The sequence below is a fragment of the Chiloscyllium punctatum genome, chromosome 3 (genome assembly GCF_047496795.1).
Source record: "Chiloscyllium punctatum isolate Juve2018m chromosome 3, sChiPun1.3, whole genome shotgun sequence".
Lineage (NCBI taxonomy): Eukaryota > Metazoa > Chordata > Chondrichthyes > Orectolobiformes > Hemiscylliidae > Chiloscyllium > Chiloscyllium punctatum.
The window spans coordinates 142,199,982-142,212,917 of NC_092741.1; the positions used below are offsets into that span (position 1 = coordinate 142,199,982).

At 39.1% G+C, this 12,936-nt stretch overlaps 1 protein-coding gene across 1 annotated transcript in view; it reads right to left on the reverse strand.

Annotated features, from left to right (window-relative positions):
• Window positions 1-4,822: 4,822 nt before the first annotated feature.
• Window positions 4,823-12,936, reverse strand: part of nol10 (nucleolar protein 10) — a 55,222-nt gene continuing 47,108 nt past the window's right edge. The window contains exons 19-21 of the mRNA XM_072561734.1: window positions 10,545-10,780; window positions 8,778-8,880; window positions 4,823-5,235 (exon numbers count right to left, since the gene is read on the reverse strand). Of these exons, the coding sequence (XP_072417835.1) occupies window positions 5,116-5,235; window positions 8,778-8,880; window positions 10,545-10,780 (459 nt within the window). The 3' untranslated portion in view covers window positions 4,823-5,115. The remainder of the gene's footprint in view (window positions 5,236-8,777; window positions 8,881-10,544; window positions 10,781-12,936) is intronic.

Genomic DNA, 12,936 nt, shown 5'->3' on the forward strand with positions numbered 1-12,936 from the left:
CCAGGCAATAAGTAACAGGTTTATTGTTTTAGTTCCAACAAGAGGAAAAAAAACTTTAAAAAAATGATCTAGTGGCATGTGCTAATAGTTGACTAGTAACTCTCTCTAGTACCAGAATACAATTGAAATCTAGTAAATCTCCTTTGAACCACCTCCAATGCAATTTCTGCTTTCCTTATGTAAAGGGATGAAAACGGCACATAGCATTTAAGGTATGGTCTCTAAAACTCAAGCATACCATCCTGACATCTAATATCTAATTCCTTCCATAATACGGGATGAGAGTCAAAGAGATATACAACACGGAAACAGACCCTTCTGTTCAACCTGACCACCTATCCGAAATAAACCTAGTCCCATTTGCTATCATTTGCCCATATCGTTCAAACCCTTCGCTATCCAGCTGCCTTTTAAAGGTTGTAATTGTAGCCTCCACCACTTCCTCTGGCAGCTTATTCCATACATGCACCACTCTCTGCAGGAAAAAGTTGCCTCTTTGGTACCTTTTAAATCTTTCTCCTAGCACCTTAAACCCATGTCCTCTAGTTTTGGATCTTGTCTATTTACCCGACCCATGCCCCTCGTGATTTTATAAACCTCTAAGGTCACCCTCAACACCCAACATTACAGAGAAAATAGCTCCAACCTATTCAGCCCGGTCCTATAGCTCAAGCCCTCCAACCCTGGCAACATCCTTGTAAATCTTTTCTGAACCCTTTCAAGTTTGATAACATCCTTTCTATAGCGGGCAGACCAGAATTGCACACAGTATTCCAATAGTGGCATAACCAATGTCCTGTACAGCCACAACGTGACCTCCCAACTCCTATACTCAATGCACTGACCAACAAAGACAACATATCAAACACCTTCTTCACTATCCTATCCACCTGCGACTCCACTTTTGAGGAATTATGAACCTGCACTCTAAGGTCTCTTTGTTCAGCAACACTCCCCAGCAACTTACCATTAATGTGGCTAAGTCCTACCCCGATTTGCCTTTCCAAAATGCAGCACTTCACATTTATCTAAATCCAACTTCACCTGCCACTCTTAGGCCGATTGGCCCATATGATTCTGATCCCATTGTACTCCGAGGTAATCTTCTTCGCTACACCTCCAATTTTGGTGTCATCTGCAAACTTACTAACTGTTCCTCCTATGTTCACATCCAAATCGTTTATATAAATGTTGTACCTGCACACTAACTTTGTGACTCATACTAGAACACCAAATCCCTCTGAACCTTAGAATTCCCCAGGTTTTTTTCTGTTTAAATAACCTCTTTTATTCTTCTTGCCAAAGTGAACAATTCTGCATTTTATCACATTATACTCCACTTTTGAGATCTTTGCCTAATTACTAAAGCTATCGATATTCATCAATACACTCCTTGCATCTTCTTTACAATATACTTTACTACACATCTTTGTGTCATCTGCAAATTTAGTTAACAATGCTCCACTCATTTAGTAACTGATGAAAACTGTAAAACATTAATTCCTAAGCACATATCTCTGCAGTGCTACACTCCTGCCAAAGACGCACTTATGCATTTTTGTCTTCTGCAGCAAAGCAATCTTCTATCAATGAGCTTTTATTTTCCAAAGTAATCTTTGCTATGGCACCTATCGAACACCTTCTAGAAATTCATGTAAGTTATGTCAATACACTCCTATTTTATCCACAGCAACCTCTTCAAAGAACTGCATTAAAGATTTCCCTTTCACAAAAACCTGATTTAACTGCATCTGATGAAACTGTGACATGACAATGAAGCTGTCATATTTATTGAAGATGGTAGTGAAGAAATTGGATACTTTTGATTATTCAACTAAATGCAAATCATCGGAAGTATAATATTGCATGCAAATTCAAGCACGAAATCCATTGGTAAACTCAATTATCAATGAACTGATCAAACTGAATACATTGTATTACACTGCAGGAGGAGTTTAAGATTCATTATGTTTAGGAAAATGCACTGAGACTCTAACCCAAATATTTAGATTATCCCAGTCTCGTCCTGTAATTTTTAAAAGAACTTGGAAAATTAGTTAATACCATAAGATAGAGAAGCAGAAATTAGGCCATCAGCCCATCAAGACTGCTCCACCATTCAATCATGGCTGATAAAATTTCTCAACCCGTTCTCCTGCTTTCTCCCCATAACCCTTGATCCTCATCTATCTATCTCAATCTTAAATATACTCAATGACCTGGCCTCCACAGCCTTCTGTTGCACAAATTCCATAGATTCACCACTCTCTGGCTGAAGACGTTTCTCCATATCCCAGTTCTAAAAGGTCTTCCCTTTACTCGAAGGCTATGCCCTCGGGTCCTAGTCTCTCCTATCAATGGAAACATTTTCCCAATATCTGCTCTGTCCAGGCCATTCAGTATTCTGTATGTTTCAAATAGATCCCCCCCCCCCCCATATCCTTCTAAACTCCATTGAGTATAAACCTAGAGTCCTCAAACATTCCTTACATTTTAATCTTTTCATTCCCGAGACCATTCTCATGAATCTCCTCTGAACATGCTCCAGGGCCAGTACATCCTTCCTGAGATATTAGGCCCAAAACTGTGCATAATACTCCAAATATGGTCTGATCAGAGCCTTACAGAGCTTCCGAAGTACATCCCTGCTTTTATATTGAAGTCCTCTCAAAATAAGTGCCAATGTTGCATCTGCTTTCCTAACTACTGACTCAACTTGCAAATTTACTTTGAGTGAATCCTGGACTAGAACTCCCAAGTCTCTTTGACTTCTGAATTTTATCCCCTTTTAGAAAATAGTCCATGTCTCTATTCTTCCTACCAAAGTGCATGATCTCATACTTTCCCACATTGTACTCCATCTGCCACTTCTTTGCCCACTCTCCTAACTTGTCTAAACCCTTCTAGAGCCATTCCTCCTCTTCTATGCTACCTGTTCCTCCAACTATCTTTGTATCTAATGCAAACTTAGCCAGAATATCCTCCGTTCCTTCATCTAAATCGTTAATGCATATAATGAAAAAGTTGTGGTCCCAAAACAGAGCCTTGCAGAACACCACTTGTCATGGCTGCCACCTTGAGAAGGACCCTTTTATCCCCATTTTCTGCTTTCTGCCAGACAACCAAGCTTCTATCCACGCTGTCAGCAGGGGCCCCTATCTTAACTCAGTTGCCTCCTGTGCAGCACCTTGTCAAAGGCCACCCTGAAGTCCAGGTAGATAACATCGATTGGTTCTCCTTGGTGTAACCTACTCATTACAAAATGATAGCTAACATTGTTTTAAAGGTAAACACTATAATTCACAGATATAATTAAGAGATAGGTTGCCAAGTTAGTGAAGTTTATGTTGTGCAAGCTGACTTTCAAAGGCTTTGGCAACATTATAGATTAAATATATTTAAAGTTAATAGAATTGTAAATAGCAGAGACACAAAGGTGTCCAAGTGACGAAAACCGAGACTAGTGACAAGTTGTTTTTCAGTCAGAAAAGTACATCATAGGAGTCAATATTAACCCATCAAGGATGACATTATATTGTTGACTGGGATTTGGGTTATACAGCATTTTCTTTTACTTTTCAGACGAAAAAACTGAGTAGTAAATAATGAAAAAGATAGTAGTATTGAATAATCAATCACTTGACAAGATAAAATTTGATGCAAAGAATTGAAGTGATGCACTTTCAGAGGAAGAATGAGTGGGGTTATACATGTTAAATGGCATCATTTTGAAAGGGATGCATGAATAGGGTTTCCATACATCAACTTGTTCTGCTACTTTCAAAGATTTATAAAGCTTTTAAGATAGAGTTTAATGCAGAGATTGATAGATTTCGCACTATAAATGGTGTAGAGGGTTATGGGGGTAGTGTGGGTAAAAGACATTTAAGTGTTGATCAGCCATTATCTTATTAAATGATGCAGCAAGCTGGAGGGAATACTACACTTCAGCAGGAAGAATAGAAAAGCAGCATTTATTTAAATTGAGGTTGCAGAACTGTGGTATAGAAGGATTTGGTGTCCTGATACTTGAATTACAAAAAATTAGCATGGAGGTACAGTAACTAATAAGTACTCATTGGAGCTCAGGAAATGGACAGGTTATCTTATTTCAATAAGATCATAAGGGGAATTGATAGAGTGGATGCTGAAAGTGTGTACTGCCTTGTGGGAGAGAAGAATGGAAATGTTGAAAATTTCTGAGGGTCGCTAATCTATAGACCTCTCTTTGCAATAAGGAGTAACAAAAGCAGAGTTCGATAGATTCTGGATTGTTCATGGTGCCAAACAGCAAAAGGGAAAGATAGGAAAGTAAAGGCCACAATTACATCAGCCACCATTTTATCAAATGTTAGAAGAACTTTACCAGAGTGAATGGCCTGCTCCTAATTCAGATGCATGTATACAAGGCTAAGGCATGATGAATGAAACTGATCCAAATTAACTGCTTGCTTAAATATTCCACACACTGCAGGCAGACTGAGAAAAGGGTGAGAGGAGAGGAGCAAATGAGAGAGAAAAAGGCAAAAAACAACTTATATAGGATCTTTGGTTTGCCTAGACAAAAAGATCCAGTGCTCATACAGTATTTATAAATCCTCTGTAGTGTTTCAGTATACTTTTAAAGAATGCTTGAAAAAAAAAATGTTCAGGAATAAAACAAAGTCAACAGCTTCTAGACTTTGGCAGCTATAAACTGAACAAATTCCACTCAAAGAACACAGTTGCCTGTTTCATTTGAAACAATACTAACTAGTTGTTTTGATTTCTACTCAGGAGATGGAAAATTCTAACTCAGCAAAAAAGTAGACTCAAGACAAAATATGAACAATATTTTATAACTTTAAAAAGAATCTTCTATTTATAAATACAAATTATTTAGTCTTTTGTGGAAAATGTTATTCACAAATATAAAACTTGACGGTCTTTCATCTTAAATTCTTCTAGACCATCTAATCTGAAGAAGCAGATAGTGAGTGTTCCTGTCGGAGCCACTGCAAATGGTCTTTGCTTTTGCCTTACTTATAGCTGATGGTGCTGACACCAGTGTTTTGGAATTATTTGGCTCCAAGTTATTTATTGAGGAAGTAACATGGGAACCATAGAATTCCTGTTTTAGAAGAATGGCTTCCTTTGCATTGCTTTGCCTTGGAGGTGCCCTGCAGAACGTCTAAGTCGTCTTCTTTCTTCATGATGCTGCTTTTCAGCTTCTTGTCGCTTCTTTTGCTGTTCCGACTACAAAGAAAAGGTCGAGATGAATGAATAGCTTGTATTTTACATGATGTGCAGAAAGTTACATCAAAGTGCCTTACATTCAGAAAAAAAGAATGAATGCAGCAGAGAATGAGAGAAAAGAAAAATGGAGATGACTAGCTTGAGATACTTATTCTTCCAGTGAATTCAACCACCCCTTGAACTGAATAAATGTTAGGACATTTGAGTTAAAAGTCAACTGTATCACTGTATCTGGAATCATGTGTTGGGAGGTTTCTTTCTCTAAAGGACATTAGTGATTAGATGGGGTTTTATCCCCACAATCAACACGGTAGTTTGATGGTCAGTTGTTTTAGAAGCTGCTGAAAAGAATAAGAACTCTTTTTTTTGTTTGTGCATGTTAAAGGACAAATCTTTTTTAATTTGCCAAAGGAGAAAATGTTATTAGCAGCATAGAGTTTTCATAGTTTCATTAAAACATAAAACAATCAAAAAACCAATCATTCAATCCTTCTGGACTGGATGTGTGTCAGGTCGTCATCCAATCCTAATATCCCATCCTACTTCTCCTTAATTGTCCCACTTTCATCACTGAACTTTAGGAGGTTTCTGACTCCCACAGCTACCCGGACTGCACCTCCTACCACCCTGCCTCCAACCACATGGGATCAATGGGGATTTCAGCAGTTTCTTCATTTCCTCTCACACCACTTTATCCCAATTCCAACCTTCCAACTCAGCACCGCCCTCATCTACTGTCCTACCTGCCTATCTTCCTTTCCACCCCACCCTCCTCTCCAATCTATCACCTTTACACCCCACCTATTGCACTCTCAGCTACTTTACCCCCCAGCCCCACCCCCCTCATTTATCTCTCCACCCCCTCAGCTCACAAGCCTCATTCCTCATGAAGGGTTCTTGTCTGAAATGTCGATTCTCCTGTTCCTCGGATGCTGCTTGACTGGCTGTGCTTTTCCAGCACCACACTCTCGACTCTGATCTCCAGCATCTGAGGTCTTTACTTTCTCCTGGTTGCTTTAATAGTCAATGCTTGTGTTCAAAGTTGCAAGTGTTTATGCTGAGAGTAGAACATTTCTTTTGCTACGCCATTAGCATTAGATGTCAAAAACAGAATGATGGTCAATTAACTGTCGAACAAGGCAACCATATCCTCAACTCAGAATAGTGCTCCTATAGTACCAATTTGATTTTTCCCCACTGTATCACCAATGAAATTTAAATACTGATTTAAAATGAACATTGCAGTTCGGAGAACTGTTATTTTTAGCATGACTTTGTTGTTACAACATTGAGTGCACACCGAGTTAGATTTAAACCTTCACCATCAAAGCAGTAATCTGGCAAATTGCCAATCTAGTCATTTTCTGTATACCTCCAAGTCCCTGTTGGAGGTTTGCAATTTGTTTAAGGCAATTATGCAAGATGGGGTTTGTGCTTTATGTCAGTCACATTCATAACAAATCATATACACTGGATCAGATTATTATTAATTGAAGGGTTAAACAAACCTAGCTGAAAACACTATTGAAAGTTTGATTTGAATAAATGTTTGCAACCCCAATTCAAGGTCATTGTACATTACATAATGCAGTGACACAGTAAGCAAACCTCTAGTCAAATGATCCAAAATGAGTATCCTTTTTGTAAGATTTGAGTGTCATTTATTAAGGATGCGATTGCAGAGTACTTGGAGGTGCATGGTAAAATAGGGCTGATTCAGCACGGCTTCATCAACGAGTGCTCATGCTTGATAAATCTGTTAAAATTCGTTGAGGTAAAGAGCAAGGAAAGCCAGCAGAGTTGATCTATTTGGACTTCCAGAAGGCCTTTGACAAGGTGCCGTACACAAGGCTTCTAAATAATGTCAGAGCCCATGGTGCTAGGGGCAAGGAATTGATAGAAGATTGGCAGAAAGTAGGATGGCAGCCACTGAAAAGTGGAGTTCTGTAGTTGGGACCACAACTATTCAAGTCAATATATTAACAATCTTCATTAACAGATGAAGAAACTGAGGGCATTATTGCCAAATTTCCAGACCACACATAGATAGGTAGAGGGTAAGACAGTCTTGTGGAAATGGGTAGGTTAAGAGAGTGGACAAAAAGTGGCAGATGGAACTGAATGTGGGCAAGTGTGATGTTATACACTTTGGCAGGAAGAATAGAGGCATAGACTATTATTTAAACGGGGAAAGACTTCAGAAATCTGAAGCACAAAAAGACATAGGAGCCCTAGGTCAGGATTTTTTTTTTTAAGGTTAATATGCAGGTTGAGTGGCAATTGGGAATGCAAATGAAATGTTGGCATTCATTTCAAGAGGGCTAGAATTCAAGAGCAGAGATATACTGCTGAGGCTATATAAGGCTATGGTCATAGCATTTAGATCATGCAGTTTTGGGCCCTGTTTTTAAGGAAAGATTTGCTGACATTGGAGGGGTTCTAGAGGACTTTCACAAGAATGATCTTAGGATGAATGGCTTGTCATGTGAGGAGCATTTGAGGATTCTGGTCTGTACTTGGGGTTTAGAAGGATGAGGAAGGGGGATCTGATTGAAACTGAGAGGCTTGGATAGAGTGGACTTGGAGAAGACGTTTCCATTAGTAGGATAGACTAGGACCTGAGGGTACCATCTCAGAGTGAAGGGACAAGCGGAGGATGGTGAATCTGTGGAATTCATTACTGCAGAGTGCTGTGGAGGCCAAGTCATTGACAGAGATAGGTTCTTGATTGGTAAGGGGATTAAGAGTTATGGAGAGGAGACAGGAGAATGAGAACGAGAAAAATATCAGCCATGGTGGAACAGACTCGATGGGATGAATGGCCCAATTCTGCTCCTATGACTTATGGCCAATGAACAAGGAACCTGAATTGCAAACCAAAGTATTTTCTTTTCCAGCAATTATTTATAGAACATTCCTGAACTGTACACCCTAAATGATTTAAAAAAAGCCTAGTATGACCCAACAATGACTCCAGAGACATAACAATGTGACTGACTCTTAACAATCCTACTAAATGGCCTCAAAAGCTATTCAGTGCAAGGAAGGTAAGGGAGAGGCAACAAATAATTGCCTTTGCCAGTAATACACACTTTCCACATCCGAGTAAATTACAGCCTTGGTCCAAATGTGGACACAAGAATTAAACTTAAGAAGTGAGGCAACAGTGGACATCAAGGGAGCTTTTCACTGAGCCCTAGAAAAATTGCAATGAATGGGATTTGGGATGAAAATAAAAAACAGCTAATATCTGAGCAATCCAAGTGTCTGGCATTGACCATCTCCAACAAGAGAGAATTTCACTTTCACCCCTTGATGTTCAATAGCATTACCATTGCTGAAATCCCACTAACAGCAACTTGGGGGTTACCACTGATCAGAAATGAACAGGACCAACCATATAAAATATTGGTTCGACAAGAACAGGCCAGAGGTTAGGAATTCTGCAAATCATTCACCCATCTCTCAAGTGCCTGACCACCATCTACAAAGCACAAGTCAGGAATTTATGAAATATTCTACATATTGTGGATTTAACTCACCTTTTTAAGTGTGAATGTTAGCTGTTTGCTGCCTACAGTGGTGTCAGATAGATGAAGTGTTCCAGTCTTTTCCTCATGTTTCAAGCGATCTTCAAGTGTTGTTCTGTACAATTGGAAATAAAAATATTGGCAAAGTTAGAAATTATATTTCGTATATTTCTTCAGGTGTTAGTGACATATTTATAAAATATATAGCATAACTGCAATTAAGTTGATCAGTAATTTTATTTTTGAGGATACCATGGCATGAGATCAAGATTTCATAAATATTTCAAAGCACAGATCATGCTAAGATAGGGTTTCAATATGCAAACACCTCAGGGACCCCAAAAGATAATGGATTGAAAAAAATTCATGTTATTCAACAATTTCTTTCACTTACCCAACATCCTCAACTAACAAAGCAAGAGTGTTTGCGCATGTGCATTGGTGGTGATGAGGAGGGGGTTTGGCTGGCAGAACAATGCAGTTCATATAAGTAACAGACCTACAATTTAATACTTTGATTCATCATTTACATTTTACAGAATTGCAATGAGAAAGAACAAAAGTTCCTTTATACGTTTCCTCTCGAACACCAAAACCATGCGTTAACTTTTGAAGTACCGTCACTGTTCTGGAGGCAAACTTGGTTGTCAAACTGTATGTTACAAGAACCTAGAGAGGTCAGGTGAATGATTAGTTACTGTTGATGCTGGTGTCAGCTGAACAACTAACACTGCTCAGGACAGAAAGAACTCCCTGTTCTTTTTAAAATAGTACCATAGTATCTTTTATATAATCTCAGCAGGTAGACAAGGCCCATAATTCAATATAATCTAGAAGTGTTCCACTGAAGTGTCTGCATAGATTACGCAACCATACCCAGAGTAGAACATGAACCTATAACTCATTAAAAAAAACCAAGGCCACCAGCTAAACAAAGCAACATGAACATTTCATCAAATGCCCACAAATACTGTTTTACATTCAGTTAGTTTTTGATACCTTCGATTAAAGAGTAAGAAAGCTTTTCCAGATTTCTCACTGGGAGATAGGAGAGGAACAATAACATATCTCAGTAATGTATTATTCTGTCATTCAATGTAATTGTGGTCAATCTGTATCCTAACATCATTCACTCATTTTATCCTGGGCTTGCAATAATCCACCAAATTCAGGTTGAAAATTAATTGGAGATAGCATCTACTACATTTTTGTGGGAAAAACTCCACACTTCTACCACTGTGTGTGAAGTGTTTATTAACTCTTCCCTGAAGATGCCTAGCTGTGATGTTAAGATAAAGTCCCTTTGTCCAAGACTTCCACAACAGCAAAACAACATTTCTTTGAAAAATACTAAAAAAAACTTTGGATTACCCCTTATCCTTATATTACAAGGAATACAAAAGCTGGTCTATATAATCTCCCTTTATAGCTTGTTTTTTAAAAAAAAGATTCCCTATAGTCTGACCTAGGAGTTCCCAAAATTATTTGCAGGAGCCGAAGTGGGGTCAAGAGCTAAAATTAGGGTGTTGAGAGTTCTGATGCAATTGCTGCCATTGACCTTTGATCACCTTACAACAGTAATTCAGCATCTCTAACAGATCTTTACAGAGGATGGTGACAATTTTCAAGCTTTAAAAATGTTAATAGGTTAAAAGTTTAAGAAGCACAGATGTAACTCAAGAGCTGGTAGAATCTCATCCCTCTGGTACTCAGGAAATCTGTATTTTTAAGTTTTTTTTGACACTGTGCAGTTTATTGAAACATAGGAGCCACACTCACTTGAGCAACTTGTGTTTTTGGGCAGCATTTTTAAAACTCTTGAACTCTTCCCCAGTTTTGATTTCAAAGAATTTTGGTTTTAAATGAATTTGCTGATCGCCTTCCATCAGTCTCAATTTCTGTTCTGTGCGCAGGAGTTTGTGCTGCTTTTGGACTTCTTCAACCCATCCACGATCATCATCAGAGCTTTCAGAGCTCTCAGCATCACTTGGTTTTCCTTCTAATTCCTCTTCCTCCTATAGATCACAAACGTACATTTATATGTACAAACTCAAATTCTGAAAATGTCCACAATTGTAAAAAAAATTTGTTTTACTACTCTCATTCTTGTGCTTAAATCATTTCATGGGTCACCATTAACACTAACCAACTTTTAATTTTTAAAATAATTAGTCATAGAGATGTACAGCATGGAGACAGACCCTTTGGTCCAATTTGTCCATGCTGACCAGATATCCTAAATTAATCTAGTCCCACTTGCTAGCATTTGGCCCATATTGCTCTAAACTCTTCCTATTCATATACTCATCAAGCTGCCTTTTAAATCTTGTAACTGTACTAGCCTCCACCACTTCCTCTGGCAGTCCGTACAGGTACCACACACTGCATGAAAAAATTGCCCCTTAGCTACTTTTTAAATCTTTCCCCTTCTCTCATTTTGAACCTTGTCTATTTACCCTATCCATGCCCCTCATGATTTTATAAACCTCTTTAAGGTCACCTCTCAGCACGTGACACTCCAAGGAAAACAGCCCCAAGCATTTTGTCCAAATGAGTTATTAGAAATAGCATTTTCAAATAAAACAATTCAACTCTAGTTTTGCTAATGAATTTTCATGTATCTGAACTTTCATGCTATATTTGAACAGGTTGCAAGTTTAAGGAAACAAGGAAAAATCCACCACAAGATGTTGTTTTAAATTCAGAGGATCGACCTTTGCTGGCCGGGCCAGCACTTGTTTTTGATCCTTAATTACCTTTCAGAAGGTGGTGTGCTGTCTTCCTGAACTGAAGCAATAATTTTGTATAGGTACAGCCACAATGTTGTTAGGAAGGACTTCCAGAATTGTGTCCCCGTGACACTGAAGGAATGGCAAAACATTTCCATGTCAGGATGGCAAGCGACTTGGAGGGGAACTTGAAGATGATCACATTCTCACATCTGCTATCCTTGTTTTCTGTCCGGTAGTAGTTACGTTTGGAGAATGCTGTCTACGGAGCCTTGAATTTCTGCAGCGCATCTTGGAGATGTACACAATGCTAATAATGTGTGTTGGAGACGGGGGGAGTGAATGTTTGTGAATTTGATGCCAATAAAGCAGGCTATTTTGTTCTGGATAGTACCAAGCTTCTTGAGCATGTTGGAGCTGCACTCAACCATGCAAGTGGGGAGTATTCCATCACTTTCCTTACTTGCACCTTGTAGATGGTGAATTCTGCACTGCAGGATTTCTAGAATTTGACCTACTTTTGCACTCATGTGGACCAGCCATGTAAATACTGACTTTGTGAAATGTTAACCCCCAGGATGCTGATAGTGGGAGATTCACTGCATATCAAGGGCCATTAGTTTTTCTCTTTTGGAGATTGTCACTGCCTGGCACTTGTGTAGCACGATTGTCATTTGCTACTTCTCAGCTCAAGCCCGGATATTATCCAGATCTTGCTACCAATGGACAAGGACTGCTGCGAAAGATGCTGAATACTGAGCAATCAGCGACTATCCTCCAGTTCTGACCTTCTACAGAGAAGGTCATTGATCAAGGAGCTAAAGATGATTGGACCTAAAGCACTCTCCTGAAGAACTTACACAGCAATGTCCTGTGACTGATATAACTGATCTCTAACTATCACAACCATTTTAATTTGTACCAGGTATGACTAACCAGAGTTACCCCAACCCCTCACCCTACTGATTCCTACCAACTCCTGTTTTCCTAGGGTTCCTTGATGCCAGTAGGTCAAATGCAGCTTGATGACAGGACAATTATTCTCTCCTCCCTCTGGAATTCAGCTTGAATGACGCCACCTCCACAAACATACATTCCCTTCACCACTGACACTTAGTACAAGTAGTATGTACTGTGTACGAGATGCACAACACAAATTCACAAACTCCTTTCACAGCGCCTTTCAAACCCATAAGCACTATCTAGAAGGACAAGTGCAGCAGAGGGATACCACTACATCCAAGTCCCCCTCAAAGCCATGAGCACCCTGACTTGAAAATATATCACTAATCCTTTAGGGTTACTCAGTCAAAATCCTGGAGCCATGTCCCTAACGACATTGAGAGTATACCTATGCCAAATAGCCTGTAGTGGTTCAAGGCAGCAGCTCACCACCATCTTTGAAAATAAAATAAGATAAAGCCGGCAATAATTTAGACATG